The sequence below is a fragment of the Coregonus lavaretus genome, assembly GCF_964263955.1.
Source record: "Coregonus lavaretus genome assembly, contig: HAP1_SCAFFOLD_831, whole genome shotgun sequence".
Taxonomy (NCBI): domain Eukaryota; kingdom Metazoa; phylum Chordata; class Actinopteri; order Salmoniformes; family Salmonidae; genus Coregonus; species Coregonus lavaretus.
Window position 1 is genome coordinate 143,238 of NW_028161559.1, and position 21,967 is coordinate 165,204.

General features: G+C 42.8%; 1 protein-coding gene across 1 annotated transcript in view; it reads left to right on the forward strand.

Annotated features, from left to right (window-relative positions):
- The window catches only part of ano2b (anoctamin 2b), a gene marked incomplete at both ends in the record, with an annotated part of 169,276 nt that overhangs the window by 140,271 nt on the left and 7,038 nt on the right, over positions 1–21,967 (forward strand). The window contains one exon of the mRNA XM_084194999.1: positions 10,888–11,066. Within this exon, the coding sequence (XP_084051125.1) occupies positions 10,888–11,066 (179 nt within the window). The remainder of the gene's footprint in view (positions 1–10,887; positions 11,067–21,967) is intronic.

The window sequence follows — 21,967 nt, forward strand, 5'->3', positions numbered from 1 at the left end:
TATCACCATAACAACAGGTAGAAAGGTTGATAAATAGTATCACCATAACAACAACAGGTAGAAAGGTTGATAAATAGTATCACCATAACAACAGGTAGAAAGGTTGATAAATAGTATCACCATAATCACCAACAGGTAGAAAGGTTGATAAATAGTATCACCATAACAACAGGTAGAAAGGTTGATAAATAGTATCATCATAACAACAACAGGTAGAAAGGTTGATAAATAGTATCACCATAATCAACAACAGGTAGAAAGGTTGATAAATAGTATCACCATAATCACCAACAGGTAGAAAGGTTGATAAATAGTATCACCATAACAACAACAGGTAGAAAGGTTGATAAATAGTATCACCATAATCACCAACAGGTAGAAAGGTTGATAAATAGTATCACCATAACAACAACAGGTAGAAAGGCTGATAAATAGTATCACCATAACAACAGGTAGAAAGGTTGATAAATAGTATCACCATAATCACCAACAGGTAGAAAGGTTGATAAATAGTATCACCATAACAACAGGTAGAAAGGTTGATAAATAGTATCACCATAATCACCAACAGGTAGAAAGGTTGATAAATAGTATCACCATAACAACAACAGGTAGAAAGGTTGATAAATACTATCACCATAATCACCAACAGGTAGAAAGGTTGATAAATAGTATCACCATACCAACAGGTAGAAAGGCTGATAAATAGTATCACCATAATCACCAACAGGTAGAAAGGCTGATAAATAGTATCACCATAACAACAGGTAGAAAGGCTGATAAATAGTATCACCATAATCACCAACAGGTAGAAAGGCTGATGAATAGTATCACCATAATCACCAACAGGTAGAAAGGTTGATAAATAGTATCACAATAACAACAACAGGTAGAAAGGTTGATAAATAGTATCACCATAACAACAGGTAGAAAGGCTGATAAATAGTATCACCATAATCACCAACAGGTAGAAAGGTTGATAAATAGTATCACCATAACAACAACAGGTAGAAAGGCTGATAAATAGTATCACCATAATCAACAACAGGTAGAAAGGTTGATAAATAGTATCACCATAATCACCAACAGGTAGAAAGGTTGATAAATAGTATCACCATAATCACCAACAGGTAGAAAGGTTGATAAATAGTATCACCATAACAACAGGTAGAAAGGCTGATAAATAGTATCACCATAATCACCAACAGGTAGAAAGGCTGATAAATAGTATCACCATAATCACCAACAGGTAGAAAGGTTGATAAATACTATCACCATAATCACCAACAGGTAGAATGGTTGATAAATAGTATCACCATAACAACAGGTAGAAAGGCTGATAAATAGTATCACCATAACAACAGGTAGAAAGGTTGATAAATAGTATCACCATAACAACAGGTAGAAAGGTTGATAAATAGTATCACCATAACAACAACAGGTAGAAAGGTTGATAAATAGTATCACCATAACAACAGGTAGAAAGGTTGATAAATAGTATCACCATAATCACCAACAGGTAGAAAGGTTGATAAATAGTATCACCATAACAACAGGTAGAAAGGTTGATAAATAGTATCACCATAACAACAACAGGTAGAAAGGTTGATAAATAGTATCACCATAATCAACAACAGGTAGAAAGGTTGATAAATAGTATCACCATAATCACCAACAGGTAGAAAGGTTGATAAATAGTATCACCATAACAACAACAGGTAGAAAGGTTGATAAATAGTATCACCATAATCACCAACAGGTAGAAAGGTTGATAAATAGTATCACCATAACAACAACAGGTAGAAAGGCTGATAAATAGTATCACCATAACAACAGGTAGAAAGGTTGATAAATAGTATCACCATAATCACCAACAGGTAGAAAGGTTGATAAATAGTATCACCATAACAACAGGTAGAAAGGTTGATAAATAGTATCACCATAATCACCAACAGGTAGAAAGGTTGATAAATAGTATCACCATAATCACCAACAGGTAGAAAGGCTGATAAATAGTATCACCATAATCACCAACAGGTAGAAAGGTTGATAAATAGTATCACCATAATCACCAACAGGTAGAAAGGTTGATAAATAGTATCACCATAATCACCAACAGGTAGAAAGGTTGATAAATAGTATCACCATAATCACCAACAGGTAGAAAGGCTGATAAATAGTATCACCATAACAACAGGTAGAAAGGTTGATAAATAGTATCACCATAACAACAGGTAGAAAGGTTGATAAATAGTATCACCATAATCACCAACAGGTAGAAAGGCTGATAAATAGTATCACCATAATCACCAACAGGTAGAAAGGTTGATAAATAGTATCACCATAACAACAGGTAGAAAGGTTGATAAATAGTATCACCATAACAACAGGTAGAAAGGTTGATAAATAGTATCACCATAATCACCAACAGGTAGAAAGGCTGATAAATAGTATCACCATAATCACCAACAGGTAGAAAGGTTGATAAATAGTATCACCATAATCACCAACAGGTAGAAAGGTTGATAAATAGTATCACCATAATCACCAACAGGTAGAAAGGTTGATAAATAGTATCACCATAACAACAACAGGTAGAAAGGTTGATAAATACTATCACCATAATCACCAACAGGTAGAAAGGTTGATAAATAGTATCACCATAACAACAGGTAGAAAGGCTGATAAATAGTATCACCATAACAACAGGTAGAAAGGCTGATAAATAGTATCACCATAATCACCAACAGGTAGAAAGGCTGATAAATAGTATCACCATAACAACAGGTATAAAGGCTGATAAATAGTATCACCATAATCACCAACAGGTAGAAAGGCTGATAAATAGTATCACCATAATCACCAACAGGTAGAAAGGTTGATAAATAGTATCACCATAACAACAACAGGTAGAAAGGCTGATAAATAGTATCACCATAATCACCAACAGGTAGAAAGGTTGATAAATAGTATCACCATAACAACAGGTAGAAAGGCTGATAAATAGTATCACCATAACAACAGGTAGAAAGGTTGATAAATAGTATCACCATAACAACAGGTAGAAAGGTTGATAAATAGTATCACCATAATCACCAACAGGTAGAAAGGTTGATAAATAGTATCACCATAACAACAGGTAGAAAGGTTGATAAATAGTATCACCATAATCACCAACAGGTAGAAAGGTTGATAAATAGTATCACCATAATCACCAACAGGTAGAAAGGTTGATAAATAGTATCACCATAACAACAACAGGTAGAAAGGTTGATAAATAGTATCACCATAATCACCAACAGGTAGAAAGGTTGATAAATAGTATCACCATAACAACAACAGGTAGAAAGGCTGATAAATAGTATCACCATAACAACAGGTAGAAAGGTTGATAAATAGTATCACCATAATCACCAACAGGTAGAAAGGTTGATAAATAGTATCACCATAACAACAGGTAGAAAGGTTGATAAATAGTATCACCATAATCACCAACAGGTAGAAAGGTTGATAAATAGTATCACCATAATCACCAACAGGTAGAAAGGCTGATAAATAGTATCACCATAATCACCAACAGGTAGAAAGGTTGATAAATAGTATCACCATAATCACCAACAGGTAGAAAGGTTGATAAATAGTATCACCATAATCACCAACAGGTAGAAAGGTTGATAAATAGTATCACCATAATCACCAACAGGTAGAAAGGCTGATAAATAGTATCACCATAACAACAGGTAGAAAGGTTGATAAATAGTATCACCATAACAACAGGTAGAAAGGTTGATAAATAGTATCACCATAATCACCAACAGGTAGAAAGGCTGATAAATAGTATCACCATAATCACCAACAGGTAGAAAGGTTGATAAATAGTATCACCATAACAACAGGTAGAAATGTTGATAAATAGTATCACCATAACAACAGGTAGAAAGGTTGATAAATAGTATCACCATAATCACCAACAGGTAGAAAGGCTGATAAATAGTATCACCATAATCACCAACAGGTAGAAATGTTGATAAATAGTGTCACCATAATCACCAACAGGTAGAAAGGTTGATAAATAGTATCACCATAACAACAACAGGTAGAAAGGTTGATAAATACTATCACCATAATCACCAACAGGTAGAAAGGTTGATAAATAGTATCACCATAACAACAGGTAGAAAGGCTGATAAATAGTATCACCATAATCACCAACAGGTAGAAAGGCTGATAAATAGTATCACCATAACAACAGGTATAAAGGCTGATAAATAGTATCACCATAATCACCAACAGGTAGAAAGGCTGATAAATAGTATCACCATAATCACCAACAGGTAGAAAGGTTGATAAATAGTATCACCATAACAACAACAGGTAGAAAGGTTGATAAATAGTATCACCATGACAACAGGTAGAAAGGCTGATAAATAGTATCACCATAATCACCAACAGGTAGAAAGGTTGATAAATAGTATCACCATAACAACAGGTAGAAAGGCTGATAAATAGTATCACCATAACAACAGGTAGAAAGGTTGATAAATAGTATCACCATAACAACAGGTAGAAAGGTTGATAAATAGTATCACCATAATCACCAACAGGTAGAAAGGTTGATAAATAGTATCACCATAACAACAGGTAGAAAGGTTGATAAATAGTATCACCATAATCACCAACAGGTAGAAAGGTTGATAAATAGTATCACCATAATCACCAACAGGTAGAAAGGTTGATAAATAGTATCACCATAACAACAGGTAGAAAGGTTGATAAATAGTATCACCATAATCACCAACAGGTAGAAAGGTTGATAAATAGTATCACCATAACAACAGGTAGAAAGGTTGATAAATAGTATCACCATAACAACAGGTAGAAAGGTTGATAAATAGTATCACCATAATCACCAACAGGTAGAAAGGTTGATAAATAGTATCACCATAATCACCAACAGGTAGAAAGGTTGATAAATAGTATCACCATAATCACCAACAGGTAGAAAGGTTGATAAATAGTATCACCATAATCACCAACAGGTAGAAAGGTTGATAAATAGTATCACCATAACAACAGGTAGAAAGGTTGATAAATAGTATCACCATAATCACCAACAGGTAGAAAGGTTGATAAATAGTATCACCATAATCACCAACAGGTAGAAAGGTTGATAAATAGTATCACCATAACAACAACAGGTAGAAAGGTTGATAAATAGTATCACCATAACAACAGGTAGAAAGGTTGATAAATAGTATCACCATAACAACAGGTAGAAAGGCTGATAAATAGTATCACCATAACAACAGGTAGAAAGGCTGATAAATAGTATCACCATAACAACAACAGGTAGAAAGGTTGACTGCACAATCTGCTTCCTGCTGACTAGAGGGAGACAAGATCTGTTTCTGTAAAAATAAAAAATAAAATGTTTGTTTCTTAACAAGCTCAGTTGTATGTTTTTAAAAAGATGATAAATCATTGTCAACCCAGATACCAAGGTATTTGTCTGCTGGGACTCGTTAGATTATAGAACCATCCGATGAGTAAAGATGTAATCCATCTGAGAGAACTTGAAAACATGTATTTAGTTTAGCCTGTATTGACCTCTACGGGATCGGTGTCCCTATACCGGGACAGTTGCTGCTCAATATGCGATATGAATGGCGTTGTTAAACAACAGCAAACTTTCCGGAACTTATAGACATATCTTACATTGGCAGAAAGCTTAAATTCTTGTCACTGTAACTGCATTGTCCAATTTACAGTCGCTATTACAGCAAAAAAATACCATGCTATTGTTTGAGGAGAGTGCACAACAACTAAACACTGTTGTCACGGCAACTGGTTTGGAACATTCACCTCTGAAGGTACATAATGTACTTACATTCAGTAATCTTGCTCTGATTTGTCATCCTGAGGGTCCCAGAGACACAATGTAGCATAGTTTTGTTTGAAAAAAACAATTTCATATTCAAATGTAGGAACTGGGTTCTACAGTTTGACCCCACTACTGTCTCTGGCTCCGCCCCCACCCGGCCATCTAGATGTGTGAAGGTTAGTGTATTTTCTGTAGGGATGCTAATGATCCATCATGTATGACATTCCTGGGAGTGTGTAAATGTATTTTTTTTTATTACCATAGCATTTTTGTATGTTCTCTATAGTTATGTACATGAAAATGTATAAATTTACCAATTCGCCACATTTGGGAAAACTCCTGGCATACTCAATACAAAATACTGTGTAGTGATGTAATTCTTCACTGGATCAGTCTGAAACTTTGCACACACATTGCTGCCATCTTGTGGACAACATCTAAATTACACCTAGAATCCTACATCACTGTCTGGCCTTTCTCTTGCATTTGAAAGACGATTCAAAAAAATAATAATTGAAAAATGCATGTTTTTTGTTTAACTTTTACCAGATCTAAAATGTTATATTCTCTGACATTTCCACAAACTTCAAAGTGTTTCCTTTCAAATGATGTCAAGAATATACATATCCTTGTTTCAGGTCCTGAGCTACAGGCAGTTAGATTTGGGTATGCAATTTTAGGCGAAAATTGAAGAAAAGGGTCAGATCCTTTTTAAGTACCAGTTTTAAATCAGTAAGGGCTTCCTACACAACTGCAAAATGGAACTATAGCCTTTTCACAGCCAGGTCAGCAGTCGGGGCAATTGCGTTCATAATAGTATCATCTAAATATAGATTACATTTACACGTTTGAACAGATTGTCCAATAGCATTTATACACAGTGCTGTGAAAAAGTATTTGCCCCCTTTCTACTTTTGCATATTTGTGATACTGAATGTTATCAGATCTTCAACCAAAACCTAATATTAGATAAAGGGAACATAAGTGAACAAATAACACAACAATTACATATTTATTTCATAAACAAAGTTGTGCAACACCCAATTCCCCTGTGTGAAAAAGTAATTGCCCCCTTACACTCAATAACTGGTTGTGCCACCTTTAGCTGCAATGACTCCAACCAAATGCTTCCTGTAGTTGTTGATCAGTCTCTCACGTCGCTGTGGAGGAATTTTGGCCCACTCTTCCATGCAGAACTGCTTTAACTCAGTGACGTGTGGGTTTTCAAGCATGAACTGCTCGTTTCAAGTCCTGCCACAACATCTCAATTGGGATTAGGTCTGGACTTTGACTAGGCCATTCCAAAACTTCCAATTTGTTGCTTTTTAGCAATTTTCATGTAGACTTGGTTGTGTGTTTTGGATCATTGTCTTGCTGCATGACCCAGCTGTGCTTCAGCTTCAGCTCACAGACGGATGGTCTGACATTCTCCTGTAGAATTCTCTGATACAGAGCAGAATTCATGGTTCCTTCTATTAAGGCAAGTCGTCCAGGTCCTGAGGCAGCAAAGCATCCCCAAACCATCACACCACCACCACCACCATGCTTGACCTTTGGTATGATGTTCTTACTGTGGAATGCAGTGTTTGGTTTTGGCCAGGCATAATGGGACCCATCTCATCCAAAAAGTTGACTCAAGTTTGCCAAAAAGCACCTGGATGATCATCAAGACTCTTGGAAGAACGTTCTATGGACAGATGATTCAAAAGTATAACTTTTTGGACGACATGGTTCCAGTAATGCCTGGCGAAAACCAAACTCTGCATTCCACAGTAAGAACATCATACCAAAGGTCAAGCATGGTGGTGGTGGTGCTGTTGAGCCAACAATGATGGGTGCTGCACACCTAAGCAGACCGGAATCCTATTGGTCGACCCCTGTGGATTTCTTGTCTACTGCTATCAAAGCATCCAGGACTTATTTCTCTGTAAACGGCCTAAAAGAAAAGCTTTGACTATCATTTCTCTGATCATTCAGCAAGTTTCCCCTATCAGCATCCAGCCCAATATCATTGTGAACAGGCTTAGAAGTTATTTCAAAGAGAGAGCCCGCTGAAATAAAATGGTGATTAAATGCATGAATGATGGTGTCTTTTTTTTGTAATGAGGCCTGTGTCTGAATTAATTTGTTGTGGCAGAGAGGAGAAAGAACCCTTCAGGGATTTGACAGTTTTCCAGAATTTTGCCCGGTTCCCATTACAATCCCAAGGAGCGGTTACATAATAATCAGATTTAACCTTTCTGATTTGTCTTACACAATGATTACTCAGTTGCTTAAAAGCTTGCCAGTCCATGCCTAAGCCTGTGTTCCTGGCCTTGACCCAAGCATCATCTCTTATGAATGACTTCTGATAATTCCGGAGTGTACCAGACATTCAACCTACCATTAACCCTTAGCTTTTTGAAGGGAGCATGATTATCCACAATGGTATTGAAGACATCTGCAAAAAGGCTGAAAGCTAAATCAGGTTCAGGGATAGCTGAGATACAATCAAGGTCACTAAAATAAAGATCATGTAAAAAAAGCCTGTTCACTGAAGTTTTTTAAGTTCCTCTTTGTGACGAAACGAGGCTTAGATTTTTGTATTATCACGTCTCCAACACAAACAACTGGGCCGTGGTCACTAATATCTAATAGATATTTCTCTAGTTGACTCTGAAGGATCTGAAGGGTTGGGCCGTGTCGGCTTAGTCACCCGCTGGGTTGGGTTTAGATCATTACAGGTCTTTTAGATTGTCTGAAGCCTGCATTTCACAATCATATAATGTAGGCCTTGAAATGTGAAGAGAGGGTCCAGGCTCCTTGATGGTTTGGGGCGGAGTCCGTCTCTGTAGAGCATCTTTTGCTTCCAAAAGTGTCTATTCTCAAAGGTTATGCCAACAGAGTGGCAGGAGTCTTTAAGCCAGATATGAAGCCTGGGGAAACTTCTGCAGCCTGACCACTGCCAATCTGTTGGCATAACTTTTATTGAGAATTTCAACACTTTTTGGAAGCAAAAGATGATGTGGCTGCAGAAGGTTCTTAGCACCTCACATCTGGCTTAAAGACCAGCGACGGCACGGGGCCGGAGATAATCGGCAGCTTTTCAGAGCCTTTTAGGGTGTTGCTCATTTATTTTATTTAATGAACCTTTATTTAACTTGGCAAGTCAGTTAAGAACACATTCTTATTTACAATGGCGGCCCACACCGGCCAAACACCAATTGTGCGCCGCCCTATGGGACTCCCAATCACGGCCGGTTGTGATACAGCCTGTAATCGAACCAGGGGGTCTGTAGTGACGCCTCAAGCCCTGAGATGCAGAGCCTGAGACCGCTGCGCCACTCGGTCTGTAGTGACGCCTCAAGCACTTTGATGCAGTGCCTTAGACCGCTGCGCCACTCGGTCTGTAGTGACGCCTCAAGCACTGAGATGCAGTGCCTTAGACCGCTGCACCACTCGGTCTGTAGTGACGCCTCAAGCATTGAGATGCAGTGCCTTAGACCGCTGCGCCACTCGGTCTGTAGTGACGCCTCAAGCACTGAGATGCAGTGCCTTAGACCGCTGCGCCACTCGGTCTGTAGTGACGCCTCAAGTACTGAGATGTAGTGCCTTAGACCGCTGCGCCACTCGGTCTGTAGTGACGCCTCAAGCACTGAGATGCAGTGCCTTAGACCGCTGCACCACTCGGTCTGTAGTGACGCCTCTAGCACTGAGATGCAGTGCCTTAGACCGCTGCGCCACTCGGTCTGTAGTGACGCCTCAAGCATTGAGATGCAGTGCCTTAGACCGCTGCGCCTCTCGGGAGCCTAACTCCTGATCCAGCTAGACTGAATGATGTAAATGGATCAATCAGATAATCCCCCAAACTGTTTAGTTCTACTCTAGATAATGTCCTCTGTAATATGTCTCTCTGTTTGATGTGATGAGATAATGTCCTCTGTAATGTCTTTCTGTTTGATGTGATGAGATAATGTGTAGTAATGGAGACGAGTGATATTCAGTCAGAATAATAATGGTGGCTTTATGTTTCATGTGGATCGTTTTGCTGCTGTAAACCTTAAAACAACAGTGTGTGTGTGATGTCACGGGCTGTAAGCCCTGGCAGTTGACTTTAATATAGAGCAGATTTATATTATCATGTCAGAGAGAGACCGTAGGGGCACGATCTGCCTTCAGGGACCAGCTTCTCCCTGGGAACCACCTCCACACACATACTGTGCCTTGCAAAAGGATTCATCATTTTTCCTATTTTGTTGCATTACAACCTGTAATTTAAATTGATTTTTATTTGGATTTCATGTAATGGACATACACAAAACAGTCCAAATTGGTGAAGTGAAATGAAAAAAATTACTTGTTTCAAAAAATTCTAAAAAATTAATAACGGAAAAGTGGTGCGTGCATATGTATTCACCCCCTTTGCTATGAAGCCCCTAAATAAGATCTGGTGCAACTAATTACCTCCACCAAGCAAGCTGTGAGAATCAGGGACAGTTCAGAAGTACAGATCAGGTTATAAAATAATATCCGAAACTTTGAACATCCCACGGAGCACCATTAAATCCATTATAAAAAAATTGAAAGAATATGGCACCACAACAAACCTGCCAAGAGTTTATAACCCAACCCTGATCTGTAGTTCTCCACAACTTTGTCCCTGACCTGTTTGGAGAGCTCCTTGGTCTTCATGGTGCCGCTTGCTTGGTGGTGCCCCTTGCTTAGTGGTGTTGCAGACTCTGGGGCCTTTCAGAACAGGTGTATATATACTGAGATCATGTGACAGATCATGTGACACCTAATAAATGTAATTCTCACAGTCTCCCTTTAATAAATGTCAATCTCACAGTCTCCCTTTAATACATGTCAATCTCACAGTCTCCCTTTTAATAAATGTCAATCTCACAGTCTCCCTTTAATAAATGTCAATCTCACAGTCTCCCTTTAATAAATGTCAATCTCACAGTCTCCCTTTAATACATGTCAATCTCACAGTCTCCCTTTAATGTGCTCTCTCTCCCTGTCAGGCGTTTGTGATCTCGTTTACGTCGGACTTCATTCCCAGGCTGGTGTACCAGTACATGTACAGTCAGACGGGCACCATGCACGGCTTCATAGACCACACCCTCTCTCACTTCAACGTGTCCAACTTCAGACCTGGCAAAGCCCCCACCTCCTCACTCCTCGCTGAGATCACAGTCTGCAGGTTAGTACCTCCTCACTCCTCGCTGAGATCACCGTCTGCAGGTTAGCACCTCCTCGCTGAGATCACCGTCTGCAGGTTAGTACCTCCTCACTCCTCGCAGAGATCACCGTCTGCAGGTTAGTACCTCCTCGCTGAGATCACCGTCTGCAGGTTAGTACCTCCTCACTCCTCGCTGAGATCACCGTCTGCAGGTTAGTACCTCCTCACTCCTCGCTGAGATCACCGTCTGCAGGTTAGCACCTCCTCACTCCTCGCTGAGATCACCGTCTGCAGGTTAGTACCTCCTCACTCCTCGCTGAGATCACCGTCTGCAGGTTAGTACCTCCTCACACCTCGCTGAGATCACCGTCTGCAGGTTAGCACCTCCTCACTCCTCGCTGAGATCACCGTCTGCAGGTTAGTACCTCCTCACTCCTCGCTGAGATCACCGTCTACAGGTTAGCACCTCCTCACTCCTCGCTGAGATCACCGTCTACAGGTTAGCACCTCCTCGCTGAGATCACCGTCTGCAGGTTAGTACCTCCTCACTCCTCGCTGAGATCACCGTCTGCAGGTTAGTACCTCCTCACTCCTCGCTGAGATCACCGTCTGCAGGTTAGTACCTCCTCGCTGAGATCACCGTCTGCAGGTTAGTACCTCCTCACTCCTCGCTGAGATCACCGTCTACAGGTTAGTACCTCCACTCCTCGCTGAGATCACCGTCTGCAGGTTAGTACCTCCTCACTCCTCGCTGAGATCACCGTCTGCAGGTTAGCACCTCCTCACTCCTCGCTGAGATCACCGTCTGCAGGTTAGTACCTCCTCACTCCTCGCTGAGATCACCGTCTGCAGGTTAGTACCTCCTCACTCCTCGCTGAGATCACCGTCTGCAGGTTAGTACCTCCTCACTCCTCGCTGAGATCACCGTCTGCAGGTTAGTACCTCCTCACTCCTCGCTGAGATCACCGTCTGCAGGTTAGTACCTCCTCACTCCTCGCTGAGATCACCGTCTGCAGGTTAGCACCTCCTCGCTGAGATCACCGTCTGCAGGTTAGTACCTCCTCACTCCTCGCTGAGATCACCGTCTGCAGGTTAGCACCTCCTCGCTGAGATCACCGTCTGCAGGTTAGCACCTCCTCACTCCTCGCTGAGATCACCGTCTGCAGGTTAGCACCTCCTCACTCCTCGCTGAGATCACCGTCTGCAGGTTAGCACCTCCTCACTCCTCGCTGAGATCACCGTCTGCAGGTTAGCACCTCCTCACTCCTCGCTGAGATCACCGTCTGCAGGTTAGTACCTCCTCACTCCTCGCTGAGATCACCGTCTGCAGGTTAGTACCTCCTCACTCCTCGCTGAGATCACCGTCTGCAGGTTAGTACCTCCTCACTCCTCGCTGAGATCACCGTCTGCAGGTTAGTACCTCCTCACTCCTCGCTGAGATCACCGTCTGCAGGTTAGTACCTCCTCGCTGAGATCACCGTCTACAGGTTAGCACCTCCTCGCTGAGATCACCGTCTGCAGGTTAGCACCTCCTCACTCCTCGCTGAGATCACCGTCTGCAGGTTAGCACCTCCTCACTCCTCGCTGAGATCACCGTCTAAAGGTTAGCACCTCCTCACTCCTCGCTGAGATCACCGTCTGCAGGTTAGTACCTCCTCACTCCTTGCTGAGATCACCGTCTGCAGGTTAGTACCTCCTCACTCCTCGCTGAGATCACCGTCTGCAGGTTAGTACCTCCTCACTCCTCGCTGAGATCACCGTCTGCAGGTTAGCAGTATGTGTTACACTTGTGCTGGCTTGTCATCTCGTTAGTCAGAAGGTGTTTTACCTGTGATATTTTAGAGTGGCTGGCCCAGGTGATATTTAAGAGTGTCTGGCCCAGGTGATATTTAAGAGTGTCTGGCCCAGGTGATATTTAAGAGTGGCTGGCCCTGGTGATATTTAAGAGTGTCTGGCCCAGGTGATATTTAAGAGAGGCTGGCCCAGGTGATATTTAAGAGTGGCTGGCCCAGGTGATATTTAAGAGTGGCTGGCCCAGGTGATATTTAAGAGTGGCTGACCCAGTTGATTTTTAAGTGTCTGGCCCAGCTGATTTTTAAGAGTGTCTGGCCCAGGTGATATTTTAGAGTGGCTGGCCCAGGTGATATTTTAGAGTGGCTGGCCCAGGTGATATTTAAGAGTGGCTAGCCCAGTGCTCTAGTTGTCTTGAGAGAAAAAAAATCCTTTATCTGATCTTCCCTGTTTCTGTTTTGCTCTACTTTTTGGTTTGCTTCCTGTTTCTAAGTTTGGTTTTCTTTTGTTGGCCTCTTCTTGGGCAGATTCAGTGGGTCTCATGGTGGGTGTCTTTTAGGGCCCAGTTATTGTTGCTAGTCAACCTCCAGTGGACACCCCATGAGTGTCTTTCAGAACCCCTCCTAAAATCCCAACTGTTTCGTTTTGGTTGTTGTCAGTCACTCTTTGTTTGTTTGTCCCCTTCTGTTTGAGCGACGATTTTTGGTGTTCTTGCTGCGGGAACGTAACAGGTTGGACTGACATTAGAGACTGGTGCTTGAGGATCCATGGTGCTCCCATGCTGCCTCCATGGTGCTCCCATCAGTCAGGATCCATGGTGCTCCCATCAGTCAGCTACCTCTCTCTCCTGCTACCTCTCTCTCCTGCTACCTCTCTCTCCTGCTACCTCTCTCTCCCGCTACCTCTCTCTCCCGCTACCTCTCTCTCCCGCTACCTCTCTCTCCCGCTACCTCTCTCTCCCGCTACCTCTCTCTCCCGCTACCTCTCTCTCCCGCTATCTCTCTCTCCCGCTACCTCTCTCTCCCGCTACCTCTCTCTCCCGCTACCTCTCTCTCCCGCTACCTCTCTCTCCCGCTACCTCTCTCTCCTGCTACCTCTCTCTCCCGCTATCTCTCTCTCCTGCTACCTCTCTCTCCCGCTATCTCTCTCTCCCGCTACCTCTCTCTCCCGCTACCTCTCTCTCCCGCTACCTCTCTCTCCCGCTACCTCTCTCTCCCGCTACCTCTCTCTCCCGCTACCTCTCTCTCCCGCTACCTCTCTCTCCCGCTACCTCTCTCTCCCGCTACCTCTCTCTCCCGCTACCTCTCTCTCCCGCTCTCTCTCTCTCCCGCTCTCTCTCTCTCCCGCTACCTCTCTCTCCTGCTACCTCTCTCTCCTGCTACCTCTCTCTCCTGCTACCTCTCTCTCTAATCATCAGTGTTGTTGGTCCAGTTAGCACAGAGAGTGTCTGTCTAACTCTAATAATCCTACAGCCATGTTCCATCTCTCTGGCTTTAAATAATTTACTAAATGGCATAACCCTAACCCTGCAGGTCTGTTGCGAACTCTGTTACGTAACTGTGGAGGCAGAACCCTGCAGCCCTGTTGGTGTTCAAATCCATCTCCTAACCCAACACAGAGGGTGTTACTGTCTGCCTGACTGGACCACTGCAGGTCTCTCTAACCTCAAACATCTAGACCCTGCAGTTCTAACCTTGCAGGACTGCTGGGATTCTGTTACATAACAGCACTGTAGAGACAGAATGCCGTCTCTGTCTGTTTTTAAAACACACTATCACGTCACATTTAAGACTATAGGAATGCCCCTCCAGTGTTAGAGCATGACTGATGAACGATTCCCAGAAAACACAGCGTTTGTGTCATGAAAAGGTTTTATTAAAGAAAGAGACTGTTCAGTAAGGTCAGATCATTCGCTTCCTGGGGGTTGGGCCGGATGGGACGGGGAGGATGGAGGGAGAGATGGTCTCCCCTGGTCTTTAAATCTTTAATGGAAGAGGAGCAGTGGTCAAAGTGTGGTCATAATGATACACTAAGTGGGTAAAACCTAAAGAACACCTTCCTAATATTCAGTTGCACCCCATACCCCCCCCCCCCTTATGCCCTCAGAACAGACTCAATTCGTCAGGCCATGGACTCTACAAGGTGTCGAACGCGTTCCACAGGGATACTGGCTCATGTTGACTCCAATGCTTCCCACAGTTGTGTCAAGTTGGCTGGATGTCCTTTGGGTGGTGGACCATTCTTGATACACACGGGAAACTGTTGGGTGTGAAAAACCCAGCAGCATTGCAGTTCTTGACACAAACCGGTTCGCCTGGCATCTACTACCATACCCCGTTCAAAGGCACTTAAATATTTTGTCTTGCCCATTCACCCTCTGAATGGCACACATACACAATCCATGTCTCAAGGCTAAAACATCCTTCTTTAACCCTGTCTCCTCCCCTTCATCTACACTGACTGAAGTGGATTTAACAAGTGACATCAATAAGGGATCATATCTTTCACCTGGATTCACCTGGTCAGTCTGTCATGGAAAGAGCAGGTGTCCTTAATGTTTTGTCCACTCAGTGTATATAATATATGCCATTTAACAGACACTTTTATCCACAGTGACTTAAAAGCATACATGCATTTTGGTATGGGTGGCCCCAGCGGGAATCAAACCCTCAGCCCTGGCATTGCAAGCAACATGCTCTACCAACTGAGCCACACAGGACCACATACTGTGGTTCTACTAAAACATACTGGGCTGGGGAACACAGGACCACATACTGGGCTGGGGAACACAGGACCACATACTGTGGTTCTACTAAAACATACTGTGCTGGGGAACACAGGACCACATACTGGGCTGGGGAACACAGGACCACATACTGTGGTTCTACTAAAACATACTGGGCTGGGGAACTAGAGAAACCGGGGGCTTTATCAGCGGGGGAATGTTATCAGGGGTTGACCACGTTTTCTGGCATAGTGGCTAACTTGGTCATTGGCTGTGTGTGAGGCAGGGAGGGGAGGGGTGGGAATGGGCTGACCCTTGTTTCTTTGCAGATTGGAGCTCCGTTCCCCAGAGATACTAGTGGAGGTGGGTGGGAGGGAGGGAGGGAGGGAGGGAGGGGAGGGGAGCTCCGTTCCCCAGAGATACTAGTGGAAATCAGTCCAACTTCCTCTTGGACTGTCACGCACCCATCTAGAGGAAATACACTGACTTCCAAAAGTATTGAGACAGTGTCATATTTTTTGTTGTTTTGGCTCTGTACTCCAGCACTTTGCATTTGAAATGATACAATGACTGTGAGGTTAAAGTGCGGACTGTCAGCTTTAATTTGAAGGTATTTTCCATCCACATGGGGTGAACCGTTTAGAAATTACAGACCAAAAGTATTTTGACAAATTCACCTATGTGTGTTAAAGTAGTCATAAGTTTAGTATTTGGTCCCATATTCCTAGAATGCAATGTTTAAATCAAGCTTGTGACTCTACAAACTTGTTGGATGCATTTGCTGTTTGTTTTGGTTGTGTTTCAGATTATTTTGTGTCCAATAGAAATGAACGGTAAATAATGTATTATGTCATTTTAGAGTCACTTTTATTGTAAACAAGAATAGAATATGTTTCTGAACACTTCTACATTCATGTGGATGCTGCCATGGTTACGGATGATCCTGAATGAATGAATGAACCTTTCACCATTACAATAACAGGAGAGGTTAGCATTTTATATCATACCCCCAAGACATGCTAACCTCTCACCATTACAATAACAGGGGAGGTTAGCATTTTATATCATAACCCCAAGACATGCTAACCTCTCACCATTACAATAACAGGGGAGGTTAGCATTTTATATCATACCCCCAAGACATGCTAACCTCTCACCATTACAATAACAGGGGAGGTTAGCATTTTATATCATACCCCCAAGACATGCTAACCTCTCACCATTACAATAACAGGGGAGGTTAGCATTTTATATCATACCCCTAAAACATGCTAACCTCTCACCATTACAATAACAGTGGAGGTTAGCATTTTATATCATACCCCCAAGACATGCTAACCTCTCACCATTACAATAACAGGGGAGGTTAGCATTTTATATCATACCCCCAAGACATGCTAACCTCTCACCATTACAATAACAGGGGAGGTTAGCATTTTATATCATACCCCCAAGACATGCTAACCTCTCACCATTACAATAACAGGGGAGGTTAGCATTTTATATCATACCCCCAAGACATGCTAACCTCTCACCATTACAATAACAGGGGAGGTTAGCATTTTATATCATACCCCTAAAACATGCTAACCTCTCACCATTACAATAACAGGGGAGGTTAGCATTTTATATCATACCCCCAAGACATGCTAACCTCTCACCATTACAATAATAGTTCTAACCTCTAAAATGGGGGGTGGGGGGGTGGGGGGGGACTATGTACAAAAAGTGCTTTAATTTCTAAACGATTCACCCGATATGGATGAACACACCCACAAATTAAAGCTATCTATACTTTAACCTCATTTAAAATCCAAAGCGCTGGAGTACAGAGCCAAAATAACGTGTCACTGTCCCAATACTTTTGGAGATCACTGCATTATTGAATAAATGTGTCTCTGCTCTATATTTGATGTGGTCAGTATGAATGTGTCTGCTCCATATTTGACGTGGTCAGTATGAATGTGTCTCTGCTCTATATTTAACGTGGTCAGTATGAATGTGTCTCTGCTCTATATTTGACGTGGTCAGTATGAATGTGTCTGCTCCATATTTGACGTGGTCAGTATGAATGTGTCTCTGCTCTATATTTGACGTGGTCAGTATGAATGTGTCTCTGCTCTATATTTGACGTGGTCAGTATGAATGTGTCTCTGCTCTATATTTGACGTGGTCAGTATGAATGTGTCTGCTCTATATTTAACGTGGTCAGCATTGTGATAACCAAACATGGAGACAGCCAGAGGATCATTGAGGTGATGTCTTTTTCAGGGAATCAGATTTGTGTGTGTGGGGGGGGGGGGGGGGTTCCCAGGGAGAGGCACGTCCCTGAGGGCAGATAAAGTGCAGGGAGGGTGGGTGAATCGGAGCCAGTCTCACACATTCCTGCTCCATGCCTGTATATGGCCATACACCAGGACCAGTCTGTCTCTGTGATGTTTTCCTAATTCAATACAGTCAATCAAACATTTTGGAGGAAATTCAACTCAGCTTTGATGTCCATTCTGAAAGAAATTGACCAAAATAGTTTGTCTGTTTTTGATCCGTCTGTCTGACCGGCCGTAGTATCACGGTATCTCCAGGGACTTTAGTTGTTTTATAGTAGAAACCCAGTTTCTAGTAGAAACATTCAACTGACTGTTATTGGGCTTTATGGGAAAGTTCTATTGTCTGAATTTGTCTCTGTGCCCTGCCTCTACCCATGGTTCTCTAGCCATGGTTGGATAGAAGATAGAGGGGTACTGAGGGGCATCATTAATAACATGGTTGGATAGAAGATAGAGGGGTACTGAGGGGCATCATTAATAACATGGTTGTATAGAAGATAGAGGGGTACTGAGGGGCATCATTAATAACATGGTTGGATAGAAGGGTACTGAGGGGCATCATTAATAACATGGTTGTATAGAGGGGTACTGAGGGGCATCATTAATAACATGGTTGTATAGAGGATAGAGGGGTACTGAGGGGCATCATTAATAACATGGTTGTATAGAGGGGTACTGAGGGGCATCATTAATAACATGGTTGTATAGAGGGGTACTGAGGGGCATCATTAATAACATGGTTGGATAGAAGATAGAGGGGTACTGAGGGGCATCATTAATAACATGGTTGGATAGAAGATAGAGGGGTACTGAGGGGCATCATTAATAACATGGTTGGATAGAAGATAGAGGGGTACTGAGGGGCATCATTAATAACATGGTTGGATAGAAGATAGAGGGGTACTGAGGGGCATCATTAATAACATGGTTGGATAGAAGATAGAGGGGTACTGAGGGGCATCATTAATAACATGGTTGGATAGAAGATAGAGGGGTACTGAGGGGCATCATTAATAACATGGTTGGATAGAAGATAGAGGGGTACTGAGGGGCATCATTAATAACATGGTTGGATAGAAGATAGAGGGGTACTGAGGGGCATCATTAATAACATGGTTGTATAGAAGATAGAGGGGTACTGAGGGGCATCATTAATAACATGGTTGTATAGAGGATAGAGGGGTACTGAGGGGCATCATTAATAACATGGTTGTATAGAGGGGTACTGAGGGGCATCATTAATAACATGGTTGGATAGAGGATAGAGGGGTACTGAGGGGCATCATTAATAACATGGTTGGATAGAGGGGTACTGAGGGGCATCATTAATAACATGGTTGGATAGAAGATAGAGGGGTACTGAGGGGTGTCATTAATAACATGGTTGTATAGAGGATAGAGGGGTACTGAGGGACATCATTAATAACATGGTTGTATAGAAGATAGAGGGGTACTGAGGGGCATCATTAATAACATGGTTGTATAGAAGATAGAGGGGTACTGAGGGGCATCATTAATAACATGGTTGGATAGAAGATAGAGGGGTACTGAGGGGCATCATTAATAACATGGTTGTACTGAGGGGCATCATTAATAACATGGTTGGATAGAGGATAGAGGGGTACTGAGGGGCGTCATTAATAACATGGTTGGATAGAAGATAGAGGGGTACTGAGGGGCGTCATTAATAACATGGTTGTATAGAGGGGTACTGAGGGGCATCATTAATAACATGGTTGTATAGAGGGGTACTGAGGGGCATCATTAATAACATGGTTGGATAGAAGATAGAGGGGTACTGAGGGGCATCATTAATAACATGGTTGGATAGAAGATAGAGGGGTACTGAGGGGCATCATTAATAACATGGTTGGATAGAAGATAGAGGGGTACTGAGGGGCGTCATTAATAACATGGTTGGATAGAGGATAGAGGGGTACTGAGGGGCATCATTAATAACATGATTGGATAGAGGGGTACTGAGGGGCATCATTAATAACATGGTTGGATAGAAGATAGAGGGGTACTGAGGGGTGTCATTAATAACATGGTTGGATAGAAGATAGAGGGGTACTGAGGGGCATCATTAATAACATGGTTGGATAGAAGATAGAGGGGTACTGAGGGGCGTCATTAATAACATGGTTGGATAGAGGATAGAGGGGTACTGAGGGGCATCATTAATAACATGGTTGGATAGAAGATAGAGGGGTACTGAGGGGCATCATTAATAACATGGTTGTATAGAGGATAGAGGGATACTGAGGGGCATCATTAATAACATGGTTGGATAGAAGATAGAGGGGTACTGAGGGGCATCATTAATAACATGGTTGGATAGAAGATAGAGGGGTACTGAGGGGCATCATTAATAACATGGTTGGATAGAAGATAGAGGGGTACTGAGGGGCATCATTAATAACATGGTTGTATAGAGGATAGAGGGGTACTGAGGGGCATCATTAATAACATGGTTGGATAGAAGATAGAGGGGTACTGAGGGGTGTCATTAATAACATGGTTGGATAGAAGATAGAGGGGTACTGAGGGGCATCATTAATAACATGGTTGGATAGAAGATAGAGGGGTACTGAGGGGCATCATTAATAACATGGTTGTATAGAGGATAGAGGGGTACTGAGGGGCATCATTAATAACATGGTTGGATAGAAGATAGAGGGGTACTGAGGGGCATCATTAATAACATGATTGGAAACAGGGGTACTGAGGGGCATCATTAATAACATGGTTGTATAGAGGATAGAGGGGTACTGAGGGGCATCATTAATAACATGGTTGTATAGAAGATAGAGGGGTACTGAGGGGTGTCATTAATAACATGGTTGGATAGAAGATAGAGGGGTACTGAGGGGCATCATTAATAACATGGTTGGATAGAAGATAGAGGGGTACTGAGGGGCATCATTAATAACATGGTTGTATAGAGGATAGAGGGGTACTGAGGGGCATCATTAATAACATGGTTGGATAGAAGATAGAGGGGTACTGAGGGGTGTCATTAATAACATGGTTGTATAGAGGGGTACTGAGGGGCATCATTAATAACATGGTTGTATAGAAGATAGAGGGGTACTGAGGGGCGTCATTAATAACATGGTTGTATAGAGGATAGAGGGGTACTGAGGGGCATCATTAATAACATGGTTGTATAGAAGATAGAGGGGTACTGAGGGGCATCATTAATAACATGGTTGGATAGAAGATAGAGGGGTACTGAGGGGCATCATTACTAACACGGCTTGACGACCTCCATTATGGCTCAGTCGCCTAGACTACAGCCTGACCACCACCATTATGGCTCTGTCCCCTAGACTACAGCCTGATCCCTCCATTATGGCTCTGTCCCCTAGACTACAGACTGACCACCTCCATTATGGCTCTGTCCCCTAGACTACAGTCTGACCACCTCCATTATGGCTCTGTCCCCTAGACTACAGTCTGACCACCTCCATTATGGCTCAGTCCCCTAGACTACAGTCTGACGACCTCCATTATGGCTCTGTCCCCTAGACTACAGTCTGACCACCTCCATTATGGCTCTGTCCCCTAGACTACAGTCTGACCACCTCCATTATGTCTCTGTACCCTAGACTACAGTCTGACGACCTCCATTATGGCTCTGTCCCCTAGACTACAGTCTGACCACCTCCATTATGGCTCAGTCCCCTAGACTACAGTCTGACCACCTCCATTATGGCTCTGTCCCCTAGACTACAGTCTGACTGCCTGACCACCTCCATTATGGCTCTGTCCCCTAGACTACAGTCTGACCACCTCCATTATGTCTCTATCCCCTAGACTACTGTCTGACCACCTCCATTATGTCTCTGTCCCCTAGACTACAGCCTGACCACCTCCATTATGTCTCAGTCCCCTAGACTACAGCCTGACCACCTCCATTATGTCTCTGTCCCCTAGACTACAGCCTGACCACCTCCATTATGTCTCTATCCCCTAGACTACAGTCTGACCACCTCCATTATGGCTCTGTCCCCTAGACTACTGTCTGACTGCCTGACCACCTCCATTATGGCTCTGTCCCCTAGACTACAGTCTGA